This window comes from Oryx dammah, unplaced genomic scaffold, assembly GCF_014754425.2.
Source record: "Oryx dammah isolate SB20612 unplaced genomic scaffold, SCBI_Odam_1.1 HiC_scaffold_19, whole genome shotgun sequence".
Lineage (NCBI taxonomy): Eukaryota > Metazoa > Chordata > Mammalia > Artiodactyla > Bovidae > Oryx > Oryx dammah.
Window position 1 is genome coordinate 85,073,637 of NW_024070203.1, and position 19,027 is coordinate 85,092,663.

The 19,027-nt window shown below is 37.3% G+C and overlaps 1 protein-coding gene across 1 annotated transcript in view; it reads left to right on the forward strand.

Moving 5' to 3' along the window:
* Nucleotides 1-6,823, forward strand: part of PIP4P2 (phosphatidylinositol-4,5-bisphosphate 4-phosphatase 2) — a 71,422-nt gene extending 64,599 nt beyond the window's left edge. Inside the window, exons 6-7 of the mRNA XM_040261106.1 lie at nt 4,162-4,252; nt 4,902-6,823. Coding sequence (XP_040117040.1) covers nt 4,162-4,252; nt 4,902-5,045 — 235 coding nt within the window. The 3' untranslated portion in view covers nt 5,046-6,823. The remainder of the gene's footprint in view (nt 1-4,161; nt 4,253-4,901) is intronic.
* Nucleotides 6,824-19,027: the final 12,204 nt, after the last annotated feature.

The following is a 19,027-nucleotide window of genomic DNA, read 5'->3' on the forward strand; positions in this document are numbered from 1 at the left end:
AAAGGCTACCCACTCCAGTATTCTGGCCGGGAGAATTCTATGGACTGTATAGCCCATGGGGTCACAAAAAATCAGACACAACTGAGCCACTTTCACTTTCACTTCCATTGTAGATTAGACCGCCAGAGGCAGATACTTAGGTAAATGAGAAATGATGGCCAGCGGTGATATATAACACAGGAGAAATCACCAAATGCACACATGGTTATTAAAAGTAGTCAAAGTTAAATATAACATACAGAGAGTGAATCACAGATTCCCTATTAACTCCAGATAATAGGCTGCATACTACCACAATTAATGATAACCACCCCCGACTCCCAGGCCATCCAGATGTTTCCATTTTGGTTCAAGTATTCAGGAATTTTCATGATACATATTTGCAACAATATTCATCAATTTTAAAAAAAGATTTGGGACTTAAAGGAAGTTACTTTTCTGTTATGTAAAAGTAACCTTTTTGGAATAGCACACTCCTAAATTATGCCTAGTAAGTGATGCATTTCTATATTTCATTTATTCAATAGACATTCTATGAGTAATTTACCATGTGGTAGGTATAATGTTGACACTGGCTGTACACAGACAAATCAGATAATTTTATATATATATATATAGGGCTGTCTGCTGTCACCCTGTTTAACCTGTTCACTGAGGACAAAATGAGAAATGCCGGGCTGGATGAGTTACAAGCTGGAATCAAGATAGGTGGGAGGAACATCACCAACCTCAGATATGAGGATGATACCACTCAAATGGCAGAAAGCAAAGAGGAACTAAAGAGCCTCTTGATGAGGGTGAAGGAGGAGAGTTAAAGAGCCAGATTAAAACTAGATATTAAAAAAATGAAGATCATGGCATCCAGCTGCATTACTTAATAGAAAAGGGAAAGGTGGAAATAATAACAAATTTCCTCCTGTTGGGCTCTAAAATCACTGCAGATGGTGACTGCAGTCATGAAAACAGAAGACGATTGCTTCTTGGCAGGAAAGCTATGACAAACCTAGACAGTGTGCTGAAAAGCAGAGACATTACTCTGCTGACAAAGGTCCGTATAATCAAGGCTATAGTCTTCCCAGTGGCCTTGTGTGGTTGTGAGAGCTGGACCATAAAGAAGGCAGAGAGCCAAAGAATTGATGCGTTCCAACTGTGGTGCTGGAGAAGATTCTTGAGAGTCCCTTGGACAGCAAGGAGATCAAACAAGTCAATTTTAAAAGAAATCAACCCTGAATATTCATTGGAAGGACTGATGCTGAAGCTGAAACTCCAGTATTTTGGTCACCTGATGCAAACAGTCATCTCATTGGAAAATTCCCTGATGTTGGGACAGACTGAGGGCAGAAGGAGAAGAGGGCATCAGAAGGTGAGATGGCTGGATGGCATCACTGGTGCAATGGACATGAACTTGGGCAAACTTCAGGAGATGGTGAGGGACAGAGAGGCCTGGTGTGTTGCAGTCCATGGGGTCCCAAAGAGTCAGACACAACAGGGCAACTGAGCAACAACAATATCATCCACTAACACAATATGTGATATATGATATGTGTTAATGTATGTTTGTTTAGGAAAGGAGAAGGTACTAGTTTGGCTTTTTGTCCTTTGCTATACTTTTACTACTCTGAAATTTTTTTTTTTAATTAGAAGTAGAGAGAACAGGAAACCATTGCATTTAGAATTTCAGTTGAGAGATATATTTTATGAATTTCCCATAGGCTTCTTGCATATGTATTTAAGATTTTTTAAAAGTTTAATCTCTAATTTTGTAATCCTAATTCTAACAATGCAAAAAATTAGTATTATTAAAATGGCCATACTACCCAAAGCGATATACAGATTTAAAGAGATCCTTATCAAATTACTCATGACCGTTTTCACAGAACTAGGACAAATAATTCTTACATTCATATGGAATCATAAAGGACCCAGAATTGCCAAAGCAATCCTGAAGAAAAAGAACAAAGTTGAAGGCATAATGCTCCCAGACTTCAGACTACACTACAAAACTACAGTAATCAAAACAGCATGATATTGACACAAAAACATATATGGATCAATGAAACAGAATAGAGAGCCCCTAAACAAATCCACACACCTATGGTCAATTCATCTTCAACAAAGGAAGCAAAAATATACAATAGGGAAAAAACAGTCTCTCCAGCAGGGGGTATTGGGAAAGTTGAACAGCTACATCTCTAATGAAATTAGAAACACTGTCAAACCATATGCAAAAATAACCTCAAAATGACTTAAAGACTTAAACATTAGACATGACACCATAAAACTCCTAGAAGAGAACATAGGCAAAACAAACATCCTCCAGTATAAATTGTACCAATATTTTCTTAGGTCAGTCTCCCAAGGCAATAGAAATAAGAGCAAAAATAAACAAATGGGCCTAATGAAACTTACGAGCTTTTGTACAGCAAAAGAACCATTAGGAAAATGAAAAGAAAAACTCTTGGCTGGGAGAAAATAACTTGCAAATGATGTGACTGACGAGCTAAATTTTCAAAATATGCAAACAGCTCAACAGCAACAAAACAAACAACCCAATTGAAAAATGGGCAAAAGACCTAAACAGGCATTTTCCAAAGACATACACATGTGCCGAAAAGCACATTCTAAGATGTTCAGCATGGCTAATTATTAGGGGAATGCAAGCAAAACTACAGTGAGGTCCCATCTCACACCGCTCAGAATGGAAATCGTCAAAAATTCTGCAAATAACAAATAGTGGAGAGGAGTGGAGAAAAGGGAGCCCTCCTCCACTGTTGCTGGGAGTGTGTGTTGGTTGCCATAGTGGTGGGATAGGGAATAAATAGATTAGGAGTTTGGGGTCAGCGTATGCAAGCTGGTATATATAGAATGGGTAAACAACAAGGCCCAACTATGCAGCACAGAGAACTATAGGCAATGTCCTGTGACAAACCATATGGAAAAGAAGGTAAAGAATTTTTATATATATACATGTATATATGTAAAATTGAGTCATTTTGTTGGACAGCAGAAATTAAAAAAAAAAAAACATTGTAAATCACCTCTACTTCCACTTTTTAAAAAGCAGAATGATCTTAGATGTTGCTTGTGAAAGTAACTCAGTCATGTCCGACTCTTTGTGACCCCATCAACTATACAGTCCATGAAATTCTCCAGCCAGAATACTGGAGTGGGTAGCTGTTCCCTTCTCCAGGGGATCTTCCCAACCCAGGGATTGAACCCAGGTCTCCCACGTTGCAGGTGGATTCTTTACCAGCTGAGCCACCAAGGAAGCTTAGCTGGCGTTATTTACAAGAAGGAAAATGCTAAGTGTCCAATAGTAGGGAATTCATTAGGTTATGTTATATTCATCTTTCAGAATTCTACTTTGAGAATACCTAATGATGTAAGAAAATGCTTATGCTAAATTGGTAAGTTAGAAAAGATGGCTGTAGAAAAATAGGCAAAATGTTCAGTGGTATTCATGGTAGTGGAATTATAGGTAATTTTCCTTTTTATTCTTATTTTCTACACTAAATATATGCCAATAGTTATAAATGTAAGAGAATCAAATGCTATTTTTAAGATAGCACCTATTTTCCATTCTGAAATAGAGTTTTTTGGAAATAAAATTTTATCTTGGAAAATCATTGTTGACTATTGTGGGTTTTTGTGGATATTGTCAATGACCAAAACTTGAATTTTGTTTAAAACTACGACTCACACACAAACTCACTAATTATGATTTAGATAGCTCATTAAAAATATCATTCTTTTTTATCATTTTTATTTTGGTTGCGCTGGGTCTTCGTTGCTGCCTGCAAGCTCTTTGTTGTGGTGCATGGGCTTTCTCTAGTTGCAGGGAGCAGGCTTCTCTTGTTGCAGTTTGGAGACTGCTCTAGTTCTGGCTCGAGGGCTTAATTGCCCTGCGGTATGTGGGTTCTTAGTTCCCTGACCAGGGGTTGAACCCACGTCCCCTGCATTGAAAGGTGAATTCTAAACCACCGGACCACCAGGGAAGTCCCCCCAAATATCATTCTTATTATGCATGTTCTTGTCTCTCAAGTTGAAGAAATAAATGGAAGTATGTATGTTACTAAAGTTGTGAATTAGTACTCACAACGATGATATGGAGAACCTTCATGTTCATACTTAATATCCTTTTTTGTTCTCATGAATTTACAGTTCTTCAGTGGGTAGTGCACTTCCTCGAAGGCGCTGCTGTGTATATATTACCATTGGAATGATATGTATTTTCATTGGGATTGGATTAACTGTGAGTACTACTCTATTCATTGTTAGAATTCTTTCCTCTTAACTTGAGCAGTAGTAAATGGTGAGGTTTGGAACAACTTTCATTGATCCCTAAAGAACCTGTCTCCCTGACATACCAGGCCAGAAGCTTCTAAAAATTTTTGAGCAATCTAAAGGCAGTCCATGGGCTTGTTCTCAGCGGAGTTTGCCCATCCAGGTGAAATCATATCTTGGGATCCCTCTGAAAGTTCTTGATATTGGGAACTTTTATCATCCATTTAACAAAAAGCCCATTTGTTTTTATTTCGTGCCAGCCCCAGCTTTGCCATGGCCAGAGCTGAAGCAATACTCATTCAACTACTATGGTCTAAAAAAATTCTTCTTTTTATTCAGGTCAGACAAAGATTTATTATCAATATGAGGATGGCATCAGGGATATAGATTAAATTCCTTTATAAATGGTTTAATGGAATTTTTGTTGATTTGGTAAAATTTATAGTTAACATAACCTGCTATGTCATTTTATGAAATTTTGCTCTATCAGTGTTAGTCAACAAATGCAGCAACTCATATTTTGTCATCTCGGGAATATGTTTCATAAAAATCATCAAAAAAGCCAACACAAATTCTCAGTTTCTAACCTTTTATTTTTATATTGCTTTTTATTTTAGGTTGGCACCCAAGATTTTGCAAGACGATTTCATGCAACCTATGTTTCTTGGGCAATTGCTTATCTCTTAGGTTTGGTCTGCCTTATCCGAGCTTGTTATTGGGGAGCCATAAGAGTGAGTTATCCAGAACACAGTTTTGCATAAGCTTATTTATGACTTTGTGATGCGGTTGAGGGTATCTAACAGTTCTTGATAAGCTACTCTGGACATCTTTAAATCATTTACCTAATGGATTTCATTTTCATTTATGTATGAAGTTTTAAGACTGGGAGCCTTATATGAACAAATGTTTATTGTACTACATTATAGGCAAATAGATTCTTTTGCTGCTAAGTTTTCAAGCTCCAAATAATAAAGCTTGGTCTTCATGTTCTTTTACATCTCTTAAAGGTATTTTTGATTTGTTCCCAATCATTACACATAACACCACACTTCCATTATTTTTAAATCAATTATTCTATTACTTGCTGGTCTGTGAGTATTCTCAAGGAGTGTTTATAAATATTGCTATAATAGCTTCACATTTATACTCACTTTTTAATTAAGCTATCACAATTGCTTGCTTTAAATCTAAGCAATATGCATTTTGCTTGAACTGCTTATAGTAACTTTAACCTAAGATCATAGTGACATTGTTCAGGAAAAAAAATACGTTTAGTGTACCGTCAAAGACTTGACATTCTTGTCAGATAAAGACCATTTCTAGATACTGTATGCTTGTTTTATGTTGTTTGTAGAAATAAATAATATTTTGGTAGTAATTTAAAATATGAGAATAAAAATATTTATTTGTCCACCGTTGGAGATATGTTGGATAAATGTTTGTTCTCAAAGATCACAGGACTTTTGTCTTTCATTTTTGTCATTGTTTGAAAATGTTCTAATTATAAAAGTTCTGGCCTAGATTTATGAAATTTAATATTAACCAGCTCTATGTATTCCTGTATGGAACTTGAAGAAAGTGTTTCACATAACATGTTTCATAATATTTAACAGTTTACAAAAATGTATCTATATCAGATTGTCCTCCTTTTCGTTAGATCATGGTTAATTTTTCTTATTGGGGTGTGTGTGTGTTTTAGTCGCTCAGTCGTGTCTGATTCTTTGCACCTCCATGGACTGTAGCCTGCCAGGCTCCTCTGTCCATGGAGTTCTTCAGGCAGGAATACTGGAGTGGGTTGCCATGCCCTTAATTTATGGAATACGTGGGGCTTCCCAGATGGTACAGTGGTAAAGAATCTGCTTGCCAGTGCAGGAGATGCAAGGGACTTAGGTTTGATGCCTGGACTGAGAAGATTCCCTGGAGGAGGAAATGGCAACCCACTCCAGTATTCTTGCCTGGAAAATTCCATAGACAGAGAAGCCTGGAGGGCTACAGTCCATGGAGTCACAGACAGTCAGACACAACTGAGCACACACACGGAATACTGAAATGTGAAGGAAGCCTGTGACATTTTACACGGGCTAAAATGTTAAGATTAGATGTAGTTAGTTTTATCATCCTTCTCAAAGATAGCTGGTCAAATGATTACCAAATTTATTCCAAATACAGATCAAAGACAAAAAGCAATGTAGTTTTCTAGGAATTCACTAGGATTTAAAGAATCACCTCTTGCACTGCCCATCTTTGTAGTTTTAAAAAGAAATTACTTAGCTGAAAGGTAATAGTCTAAAGCTTTTGAACTGGTACTGAATAGAATTAGAGAATGAGGTGATCTGAGTAAATCAATTGGCTATTCCGGAGATGAGAATACTATTTTTAATTATTTATGTTCCTGATTAGTATAAAATGTACTCATCAGAGAGTTTGGGGCAAAATGCACATAAAATTCAAGGAGTAAATGATAAATGTATAAATGCACTAGCTCAGGATTATATGTATCTTTGAAAATACACTAATAAAGATTATTGTTCAAAAATTACCTTGTTCTATTCCATTCAAAAAAAAGAGGTCTTTCCAAAGTTGCCTTGAGATCTTACTCTAAAGTTGTCATGTTCAAGAATGTATATTATGTTCCTTTATATAATATTCAGTTACATTTTTTCCAGTATTTTTGTGCTTTATTTTAAATATTTAAACATAAAGTTTTTAATCCATTTGTAATATACTTGATCCTAGGTATGAAATAATCTATTTTTTTCTCAATGGTTGACTAGTTGTAGCAGCATTGTATACTGAATAATACATTCCTTCCCCCATTAACTTTAAACCGCATTAAATTATATCCTGTATGATCATATTCCTTTTGGAATATAACTCCATGATAGCAAGAAACTTGGTCTTATTTGTTGCTTTATTTCCAGCATTTAGAACAATGCCCAGTGTGTATGTGTTCAATAGATGCTTGTTGCACAAGTGAATAAATGATTGAATGAATTGGTATGTTAAATTCTTATATACTGTGTATAGGTGAATATTTGTATAGACTTGTGATAAGGAAAGACTTTCCAAGTAGAACCTCAAAGCAGATATTAATAAGAAATTCAACATCTATTTGTGATTAAAAAAAAAAAACCTCTCAACTATGTGGGTGTAGAGGGAACATACCTCAAGATAAGAAAGGCCATATATGACAGTTCAGTTCAATTCAGTTCAGTCGCTCAGTCGTGTCCGACTCTTTGCGACCCCATGAATCACAGCACGCCAGGCCTCCCTGTCCATCACCAACTCCCGGAGTTCACTCAAACTCACGTCCATTGAGTCAGAGATGCCGTCCAGCCGTCTCATCCTCTGTCGTCCCCTTCTCCTCCTGCCCCCAATCTCTCCCAGCATCAGACTCTTTTCCAATGAGTCAACTCTTTGCATGAGGTGGCCAAAGTACTGGAGTTTCAGCTTTAGCATCATTCCTTCCAAAGAAATCCCAAGGCTGATCTCCTTTAGGATGGACTGATCGGACCTCCTTGCAGTCCAAGGGACTCTCAAGAGTCTTCTCCAACACCACAGTTCAAAAGCATCAATTCTGCGGCGCTCAGCCTTCTTCACAGTCCAACTCTCACATCCATACATGACTACTGGAAAAACCATAGCCTTGACTAGACGGACCTTTGTTGGGAAAGTAATGTCTCTGCATTTTAATATATATGACAAGCCTACAGCAATATCATAGTCAACAGTGAAAAGCTGAAAGCCTTTCCTCAAAGATCAGGAAAAAGACAAGGTGTCCACTCTTGCCACTTTTATTCAACATAGAATTGGGAGTCCTAGCTATGGCAATTTGGAGAAGGAAATGGCAACCCACTCCAGTGTTCTTGCCTGGAGAATCCCAGGGACGGGGGCGGGGGGAGTGGGGGGGGCTGGTGGGCTGCCGCCTATGGGGTCGCACAGAGTCAGACACGACTGAAGTGACTTAGCAGCAGCAGCAGCAGCTATGGCAATTGGGGCTTCTGCCACCAGGTGGCGCTAGTGGTAAAGAATCCGCCTGCTAATGCAGGACATGCAAGAGAGGTGGATATGATCCCAGGGCAGGAAGATCACTTGGAGTAGGAAATGGCAACCCGCTCCAGTATTCTTGCCTGGAACGTCCCATGGACAGAAGACCCTGGCAGGCTACAGTCCATGGAGTTGCAGCGAGTCGGATGCAACTGAGTGCGCGCACACACACATCTACAGCAATCAGATAAGGAAAAGCAATAAAAAGAATCCAAACTGGAAAGAAATTGAAGACCACACAAACAAATGAAAAGATATGCCATCCTCATGTATTGGAAGAATTAATGCTGCTAAAATAAGATTCATTGTAATCCCTATCAAAGCACCAATGGCATTTTTCACAGAACTAAGACAAATAATTCTAAAATTTTACAGAAACACAAAAGACCTTGAATAGCCAAAATAATTGTGATAAAAATGAACAAAACTGAAGATATTATGCTTCCCAATTTCAAAATATACTACAAAGCTGCTGTAATCAAAACAGTATGATGCTGGCAAGAAAACAAACATTAATGGAATCAAGAATCAAGAGCCAGAAATAAATCCACATATATGTGGTCAGTTAATCTGGAAGGAAGGCAAGAACATACAATGGGTAAAGACAACATCTTCAATAAATGGTGAACAGTTAGATGCAAAAGAATCAAACTGGACTACTTTCTCATATCACATACAAAAATAAACTCGAGTTAAAGACTTAAATGTAAGACCTGAAACCATAAAACTCCTAGAAGAAACATAGGCAGTATGTTCTTTGAGTTGAGTCTTACCAATATTTTTATGGGTATGTCTCATCAGGCAAGGGAAACAAAGTCAAAAATGAACAAATGCGACCACATCAAGCTAAAGCTTTTTCTCAGCAAAGGAAACTATCCACAGAACAAAAGGCAACCTATTGAATGGGAGATCTTTGCAAACAGTACATCTGATACTAGGTTAATATCCAAAATATAAAAAAAAAAAAAAACTCATACTACTCAACATCAAAAAAAAAAAAATTAAAAGTGAGCTGAAGACCTGAATAAACATTTTTCAAAGAAGACATATAGATGGTCAACAGACACATGAGGAGATGCTCAGTATCACTAATATCAGGGAAATGCAAACCAGAGCTGCAAGATACCAACTTACAGAATATTTATTATAAAAAAGATAACAAATAACAAGTATTGATGAGGATGTGAATCAAAGGGAATTACTGATCACTGTTGGTATGAATGCAAATAGGTACATGTATCTGTACCTATTTGCATTCATAGTATTTAGGAACATAGTATTTAGGTTCCTCAAAAAACTAAAAATACAACTACCATGGGATGCTGCAATTTCACTTCTACGTGTTTTTGTGAAGGAAAGGAAAGCATTAGGCATACGTACCCCTGTTTTCAGTGTAGCGTTATTTATGATAGCCAGGACATGGGTGCAGCCTAAGTGCCTGTTAAAGGATGAATGGATAAGAAGATGTGGCATGCATAGTAAATGGAATGCTACTCAGCTGTGAAAGAAGAATGAAGTCTTAATGAAGTCTTGCCATTTGTGACAACATGCAGAGACCTAGAGAGTATTACGCTAAGTGAAATAAGTCAGAAAAACACAAATACCATGTGATATCACTTATATGTGAAGTCTAAAAAACAAAGCAAACAAAACAGAAACAGATTCATTGATACAGAAAGCAAATAGGTAGGGTCTGAAGGAGATAAGTGAAATAGATGAGAGAGATTAAGAGGTACGTACAGACTTTCAATTACAAAATAAATAAGTCACAGGGATGTAATGTATGACATAGGGAATATAATAAATCATGATCAATAACAATATAGGGCATATAGTAAATATTTAATAACAGTACAGTGATAGGTGGTAACCAGATATTTTATGGTGATCATTTTGTGTTGTATTAAAATATCAAATCATTATGTTGCATGCCTGAAATATATTGTAAGTCATTATAATACTTCAGTTTTTAAAAATTAATAGGATTAATAGCTTGTATGATTAAAAGAAAATATCATAAGCAAATCAAAAAAACTGGGGAAGATCTTTTAAAAATAGTATAAGGAATTAATCTTTTTGATATGAAAAGGGACTAAAGGCATGATTCACTTCACTTCAGTCACTCAGTCACGTCCAACTCTCTACGACCCCGTGAACAGCAGCACGCCAGGTCTCCTTGTCCATCACCAATGATGCTCATTGGAGCATTATTGAATCAGTGATGCCATCCAACCATCTCATCCTCTGTTGTCTCCTTCTCCTCCCACCTTCAATCTTTCCCAGCATCAGGGTCTTTACAAATGAGTCAACTCTTCGCATCAGGTGGCCAAAGTATTGAAGTTTCAGCGTCAACATCAGTCCTCCTCATGAACACCCAGGACTGATCTCCTTTAGGATGGACTGGTTGGATCTCCTTGCAGTCCAAGGACTCCCAAGAGTCTACTCCAACACCACAGTTCAAAAGCATCAGTTCTTCGGTGCTCAGCTTTCTTTATAGTCCAACTCCCACATCCATACATGACTACTGGAAAAACCATAGCCTTGACTAGACGGACCTTTGTTGGCAAAGTAATGTCTCTACTTTTTAATATGCTAAAGCCATTCAAAAAAGAAATACAGTAGTTAATAAGCATCATCTTTTAAAAATTTGCTAACAAGGACTATATATTAAAAGCTATATGAAAAAAATTTAACCTACCATAGCAAAAGTGAAATAGAGCAGAATTATTGGAATATTCCTGCAGTTTTGAAGATATGGGAAAATACACACATTCTTGCACCTAGTAATTTGTCTCTTAAGAATTTATCCTAAAGGTGTTATGAATAAAATATTAAATATGTATGTACAACATTGTTGTTTATCACATTTTTATTTTAAATGGGGATTAAAAAGGAGAAAATGTCTAAAAATTCAATCATGTGGACTAAGTGAAATAAATTAGGGTTTCCTAGGTGGCTCAGTGGTAAAGAATCTGCCTGCCAATGCAGGAGATCCTAGTTCAGTCTCTGGGGCAGGAAGATTCCCTGGAGGAGGAAATGACAACCCACTGCAGTATTCTTGGTTGGGAAATCCCATGGACAGCAGAGGCTAGTGAGCTACAGTCCATGGGATCACAACAAGATGGACACGACTTAGTAACTGAGCACGCACAGGTGAAATAATTTATGGTATATCTATACTGTAAAACAACAGGCAGTAATTAAATTTTTCATCTGTTTAATTGGAATGGTTTACAAATATTGTGAGACAAAATCAGGTTAGAATATGTAGCATATAATTCATTTCTTAAAAATAATTTTACATATTATGTGTTGAAGAAACTAAGGATAATTAAACACTAAATGTAAGAATTCATTTTCTGTGCATGATGAAAGCTGATTTTTACTTTATTTCTGTACTAGATTAATAGTTGAAAAGTCATGTTTCCTTTTGATAAACAGATAAGAATGCTAAGTGATGATCACATCAATATTTGTTACAATGTCATTTAGATTCTTAAAGAGTTAAAATAAATTTACTAAAATCCAATTCAATGAATTTAATTCCTAAAACCTTAAGTTTAAAATTAGCATATTATATATTCAAGCTTAGTCTTATATGAATTATCATATATTTTTAATTAACTACACCCAAATTCATGACACTTTATACTAGTGTTATTTAAAATAGAACTTGTCTTCCAGTGACTAGTACAAAATGGAACACAAAGTGCTAGGAAAATATTATTGGAAAGAATATAATATAGCCACTAGCTAGAAAAGGAAGGATTTATTTGTCCCCTGTGCGCCAAAGTAGCAAAAAAAAAAAAAAAGGCCTTAGTTCTTATTAAAGAAGGAAAAGATGGAACTATGATCAGGTGTTTTTGAGCAAGTCATTTGTGAGTATACGTGTGTCAATTTGGAAGAAAAGACAGAATTCTAGTGATACATAGCAAGTACGGCGCTAGCTTCACGACATGTGCTGTTTAACATTCACAGGAGTCCTAAGAAGCAAGTATTCTTATTTCTCCTGTGCCAGAGGAAATTGACGTGCCATTCCCAAAGCTCTGAAAAAGATTTTGTGTAGAACAGGCAACTGCAGACAGCAAGCACCCCCTGTTAATTCCGATGGTGGTTTCTCCTGGATCATACTCTGTACTAAGCCATGCTGAAAATGCACACAACACATGTTCAGGCACTTTCTCTGGCATTCTCATTTTCATAAATAGAACAAACCTTGATTGGATGTGAGTAGCAACTCATACACAACTCATTTCTTTTGCTTCGCTTTGAGTTTTGATCTAGCTATACTTGTGTTTCTGTTCTGTCATGAAACTATAGCCATTTCCATGTTCATGGTTTGGAAAAATGACTATAAAATCTAAATTTGCATTTGTTCAGTGTGGTTTCAGTGTACATGCACATATTTATATAGTAAGCACTGAAGAAAAAAACCCTGTTTATTGAGCTGTCTTACATATATTGGTTTAATCTCCATGTTATAGTTCTCATGATCCCAAGAAGTCAAGAGAGGTTAAATAATTAAAGGTCACTTAGCTTATATATGGGCATCCCCAGTGTTTTGTGGCGAAGAGTCTTCTCTCAATGCAGGAGACACAAGTTCCATCCCTGGGTCTGGAAGACCCCCTGGAGGAGGAAATGGCAACACACTCCAGTATTCTTGCCTGAAAAATCCCATGGACAGAGGTGCCTGGCAGGCTACAGTCCAAATGGTCACAAAAAGTCAGAAATGGCTAAGAGACTGGGTACAACACACACAACTTAGCGTGATGGAGCAAGGTGAAATCAAACAGTCTGTCTGCCTCCAAAATTCATCTGCTTTCCACTACAACATGAGATTTCATTGTGCATTGCTATGTAGAGAATAACTTCTGAATTTTGTGTCCCCTGCTGTTCACTGTGTGTAACTCATCCCTGGAAAGAAAAGAAAATACTTGTCCTACATATTTATTTCACAAACAATAGAAAACTATAGCTTTAAAATATTTTTTACTTTATTATATCTAACTGTATTAATTTTATTTCATTTTATCTTAACAGTACATGTTGCTATTGTTCAGTTGCTAATTTGTATCTGACCTTTTGAGACCTGATGAACTGCAGCATGGCAGGCTTCACTGTCCTTCACTATTGCCCAGAGTTTGCTCAAATTCATGTCCATTGAGTAGGTGATACTATCTAACCATCTCATCCTCCATCACCTCCTTCTCCTTTTGCTATCAATCTTTTCCAGCGTTAGGGTCTTTTCCAATGAGTTGACTTCACATCAGGTGGCCAACATATTGGAGCTTCAACTTCAACATCGGTCCTTCCAATGAAATAGTCAGGGTTGATTGCCTTTAGGACTGACTTGTTTGATTTCCTTGCAGTTCAAGGGACTCTCAAGATTCTTCTCTAGCACTATAATTCGAAAGCACTCAGTCTTCTTTATGGTCCAACTCTCAGGTCTGTTTATAACTACTGAAAAAACATAGTTTTGACTACATGGACCTATGTTGGTGAAGTGATATATGCTGTCTAGGTTTGTCAGAGCTTTCCTTCCAAAGAGCAAGCATCTTTTAATTTCATGGTTGCGGTCACCATCCGCAGGGATTTTGGAGCCCAAGAAAATAAAGTCTGTCACTGGTTCCATTGTTTCCCCATCTATTTGCCAAGAAATGATGGGACCAGATGCCATGATCTTAGTTTTTTAAATGTTGAGTTTTAAGCCAGCTTTTTAACTCTCCTCTTTCACCCTCATCAAGAGATTCTTTAGCTCCTCTTCACTTTCTGCCATTAGGGTGTATCATCTGCATATCTGAGGCTGTTATTATTTCTCCTGGTAATCTTAATTCCAGCTTGTGATTCATCCAGGCTGGCATTTCACATGATGTACTATGCATGTAAGTTAAATAAGCAAGATGACAACATACGTGTTGTGGTATTCTTTCTTGGTGTTGAACCAGTCATTTGTTCCATATCCAATTCTAACTGTTGCTTTTTGACCTGCATACAGGTCTCTTAGGAGACAGGTAAAGTGGTCTGGTACTCCCATTTCTTTAAGAATTTTCCACAGTTGTTTTGGTCCACACAGAGGCTTTAGCATAGTCAATGAAGCAGAAGTAAATGTTTTTCTGGAACTCATTTGCTTTCTCCATGATCCAATAATGTTGGCAATTTGATCTCTGATTCCTCTGCCTCTTCAACACCCAGCTTGCACACCTGAAGTTCTTGGTTCATGTACTGCTGAAGTCTAACTTGAAGGATTTTAAGCATAACCTTGCTAGCATGTGAAATGAGTGCAGTTATATGGTAGTTTGAACTTTCTTCAGCTTGTCCTTCTTTGGGATTGGGATGAAGACACCTTTTCCAGTCCAGTAGCCACTGCTGAGTTTTCCATACTTGCTGACAGATTGAGTGCAGCACTTTAACAGCATCATCTTTTAAGATTTGACGTAACTCAGCTGGAATTCCATCAACCTCCCCTAGCTTTTTTCATAGTAATGCTTCCTAAGGCCTACTTGACTTCAGACTCCAGGATGTCTGGCTCTAGGTGAGTTATCACACCATCATGATTATCCTGGTCATTAAGACCTTTTTTGTATAGTATTTCTGTATTTTCTTGCCACCTTTTCTTAATCTCTTCTACTTCTGTTAGGTCCTTACCATTTCTATCCCATATCATGCCCATTCTTGTAGGAAATGTTCCCTTAATAGCTCCAATTTTCTTGAGATCTCTAGTCTTTACTATTCGATTGTTTTCCTCTATTTCTTTCCATTGTTCATTTAAGAAAATCTTATCTCTCCTTGCTGTTCTCTAGAACTCTGCATTCAATTTCATACTTATTTCTCTTTCTCCATTGCCTTTCTTTCTCAGCTTTCCTCAGCTATTTGTAAAGCCTCCTGAGACAACCACTTTACTTTCTTGCACTTCTTTTTCTTAGGGATGGTTTTAGTCACTGCCTCCTGTAAAATGTTATAAACCTCTGTCCACAGTTCTTCAGGTACTCTGTTTACCAGATCTAATTCTTTGAATGTATTTATCACCTCCAATGTATAATCATAAGAGATTTGATTTAGATTGTACCTAAATGGCCTAGTGGTTTTTCCTGCTTTCTTCAATTTAAGCCTGAATATTGCAATGAGCAGTTGATGATCTGAGCCGCAGTCAGCTCCAAGTCTTGTTTTTGCTGACTATATAGAGCTTCTCCATCTTTGGTTGCAAGAACCTAATCAGTCTGTTTTCAGTACTGACCATCTGGTGATGTCCATGTGTAGTTTTCTCCCGGGTTGTTGGAGAAAGGTGTTTGTTATGACCAGTGTATTCTTTTAACAAAACTCTGTTAGCCTTTGCCCCACTTCATTTTGTATTCCAAAGCCAAACTTGCGAGCTACTCCAGGTTTCTCGTGACTTCCTACTTTTGCACTCCCATCTCCTATGATGAAAAAGACATCTTTTTTTAGTGTTAGTTCTAGAAGGTGTTGTAGGTCTTCATAGAACTAGTCAACTTCACCTTCTTCAACCTTAGAGGTTGGGGCATAGACTTGGAATACTGTGATATTGAATAGTTTGCCTTGGAAACAAACTAAGATCATTCTGTCATTTTTGAGGTTGCAGCCAAGAACTGCATTTTTTTGAACTCTCTTGTTGACTATGAGCCTACCCGATTTCTTCTAAGGAATTCTTGCCCACAGTAGTAGACGTAGTGGTCATCTGAATTAAATTCACCCATTCCTATCCAGTTTAGATCACTGATTCCTAAGATGTTGATGTTCAGTCTTGCCATCTCCTGCTTGATCATGTCCAATTTACCTTAGTTCATGAACCTAACATTCCAGGTTGTTTTGCAATATTGTTCTTTACAGCATAATTCTACTAATTTTTCTGTGATTTTGTTAATTATAAAAAATAAAATAAATACATATAGTAAAAACCAATATTACAGGAATATCACATATTAAATATATGGAAATTGACATACAATGAGTTTTTATAGTTGTTTTATTCTTTAAAAAATATTTATTTGGCTCTGTTAAGTCTTAGTTGCAGCACTTGGGATCTTTAGTTGCAGTCTGCTAACTTAGTTGTGGTATACAAACACTTAGTTGCAGCATGTGGGAATCCAGTTCCCTGAGCAGGAATCGAACCCAGGCCCCTTGCATTGGGAAAATGGAATGTTAGCCACTGGACCATCAGGGAAGTCCCTGCAATGATTTTTTATTAAAATAACTTCTCTTTCTTGTAATGGCAGTTCATTTAAATGATTGTTAAATAGTGCCAAATGCTAAAAAAAAAAAGTTAATTTTTATATTTATTTTGCATGCTGTTTCAAATTTAAATAAATACTAAGATTCTTTATGTTTGATAAATGTATCTACACTTGACCTTAAGTTGGAATACCATGTGAAAAACAGAGAAAAAAAAAAAGCCTATTAAGTTTTCAGATAAGGCTAAAGATCTGAGTACAGTTTGTAATTTAACAAGTAAGAGTCTTTGATCTATCACAGAGACAGTCTTCAGTTTTTTAAGTGTAACTAAAGCTCATTGTAGGCGTCTGCCTGCAATGCGGGAGACCTGGGTTTGATCCCTGTGTTGGGAAGGTCCTCTGGAGATGGAAATGGCAACCCACTCCAGTATTCTCGCCTGGAAAATCCCATGGACGGAGGAGCCTGGTGGGCTACAGTCCGTGGGGTTGCAAAGAGTCGGACACGACTGAGCGACTTCACTTTCACTTTTCACTTTCATGCATTGGAGAAGGAAATGGCAACCCACTCCAGTGTTCTTGCCTGGAGAATCCCAGGGACGGAGGAGCCTGGTAGGCTGCCATCTATGGGATTGCACAGAGTCGGACACGACTGAAGCGACTTAGCAGCAGCAGCAGCAAGGTAGTTTACAAAATAGGAAGTGATCACAGATTTTACTCTGTCTTTTTAAATGTCTTATGCTTATGTGTAATGTCTAGATATAGAACTACTATAAATTCCCAGTATTCAAATAATTTCTGAAAAACCTTGCTACAGTGTCTGATATTCTACACCAAATATACCATTGGCTTCAAGTATTTGGTATTTAAATAATCTTGAAGAAAATGCATTACATTTTTATTAGTAGTTAAGCCTTTATCAAGAATAAGCTCAGGAGATTTGTAGAGAATTCCTCAGAGTATGCAATGGCTAATTGTTTTCTGGCCTCTTCTACACATCTGCTATATGATTCCTTTCTTTAAGAGTTTCTCTCTGCCTACTGTCTGCAATCCACAGGTCTTCTTTTACTCCCACATAATGCAGACTTCAGTACCAATGTGAATGGCTTCTCTAGTACTCTGGTCTAGACTCAGTTCTTTAATTCCCTCAAGTTCAATGACCTTTATCTCCATTACATGTCTGCTATTTACCGCTGTAGCTGCACCATGGGTGCCCATACTTAGAACTACTCCATCTCCAAACTAATACTCAGATAGGCTCTGTCTGATCATGTGTGTCCTCTGTCCTTACAAAACTTTCTCTTTGTACTGCCATTCCTAAATATCACCTTTAACACTTCCAATTTCTTGATTATTCCAATCTGTCATCTATATTTATCAGTGAATCCCATAACCACAAAGATAAATGCCACTACATATTTTTTATCTTTATCTTCAATTACTCTCCAAAATTGCTTACCTGTCTTCAGTTCTCTCTGCAAATTTCCCACATTTACCATTTGAAAACTTTAGTCCTAAGGCCCCTTACCACACTTTGCACAGCAGACCCCCTTCCTCTTACAATGGTTGTTCATCTAATCTTCCCTTTGTTCCTTCCCTCCACCTACCCTCTAGATTCATCCCATTTCTCCTCAGGGAACTCACAATATTTTTTCATTATTTCTGAGATCTGTCTGGCTGCCTAAATCAACAACTAGCATCACCATTTTCATTTTTCTTTCTCACACCCTCTACAATCCATTAGCTCTCCCTGTTCTCTAAAGTGGGTACACTTTTCTTCATGGCTTCTCCCCTATCTTAATTGTGGCTTTCACCAACATGGCATGTAAAATTCTATTTGAACTGGTCACTCTGCTTCTGTTTTTGCCTTGCCTGCTGCCTGTACCTCTCCTCACTCCATTTTCCACATTAGTCACTTAGTGGAATATTTTCCATATACACATAAGATCTTATCATACCCTACCTAAAGGCCTTCAGCATCTCTCCACATCCTTAGAGATAAAAGGCTCTTCCCTTCCTCTGCCTAATATTGAACCACTACTGATATTTTTTGGTATTTCAATTCTCTATGCTTTTGGACATGTCCTTCTGCCTGCAAGGAATATCCCTAAGTTGGTAAACCTTTTATCCCAGAAAATCCTGCTAAGGCATTGCCTCCCCTGTAAGCCCTTCCGTGATACTTTCCTTCTACCCACAAGCAGAATTCTTTCTTTCCTCATACTATTTGTATCCCATGTAAATACTTCTGCTACATATACTACCTATATTTTACTTATTGATTTATACTCTTAGACTATTGTTCTCTTCTTACTGCTAAACTTTGTTTCTCTCTCACCTCAGGACATTAATACCTACACTTCCTTTTCCCTAAATACCTTTTTCCTGTCCTATATCAGCATCCACTTCTAGCTTAGGTGATTCCTTTTCAAAGAGGCATTCCATCTTCAGTTGTACCATTCTAGTCAAGTTTTTTTTTGCTTGCCTTCACACAGTCTCCTTTGGAGGTTACTGGC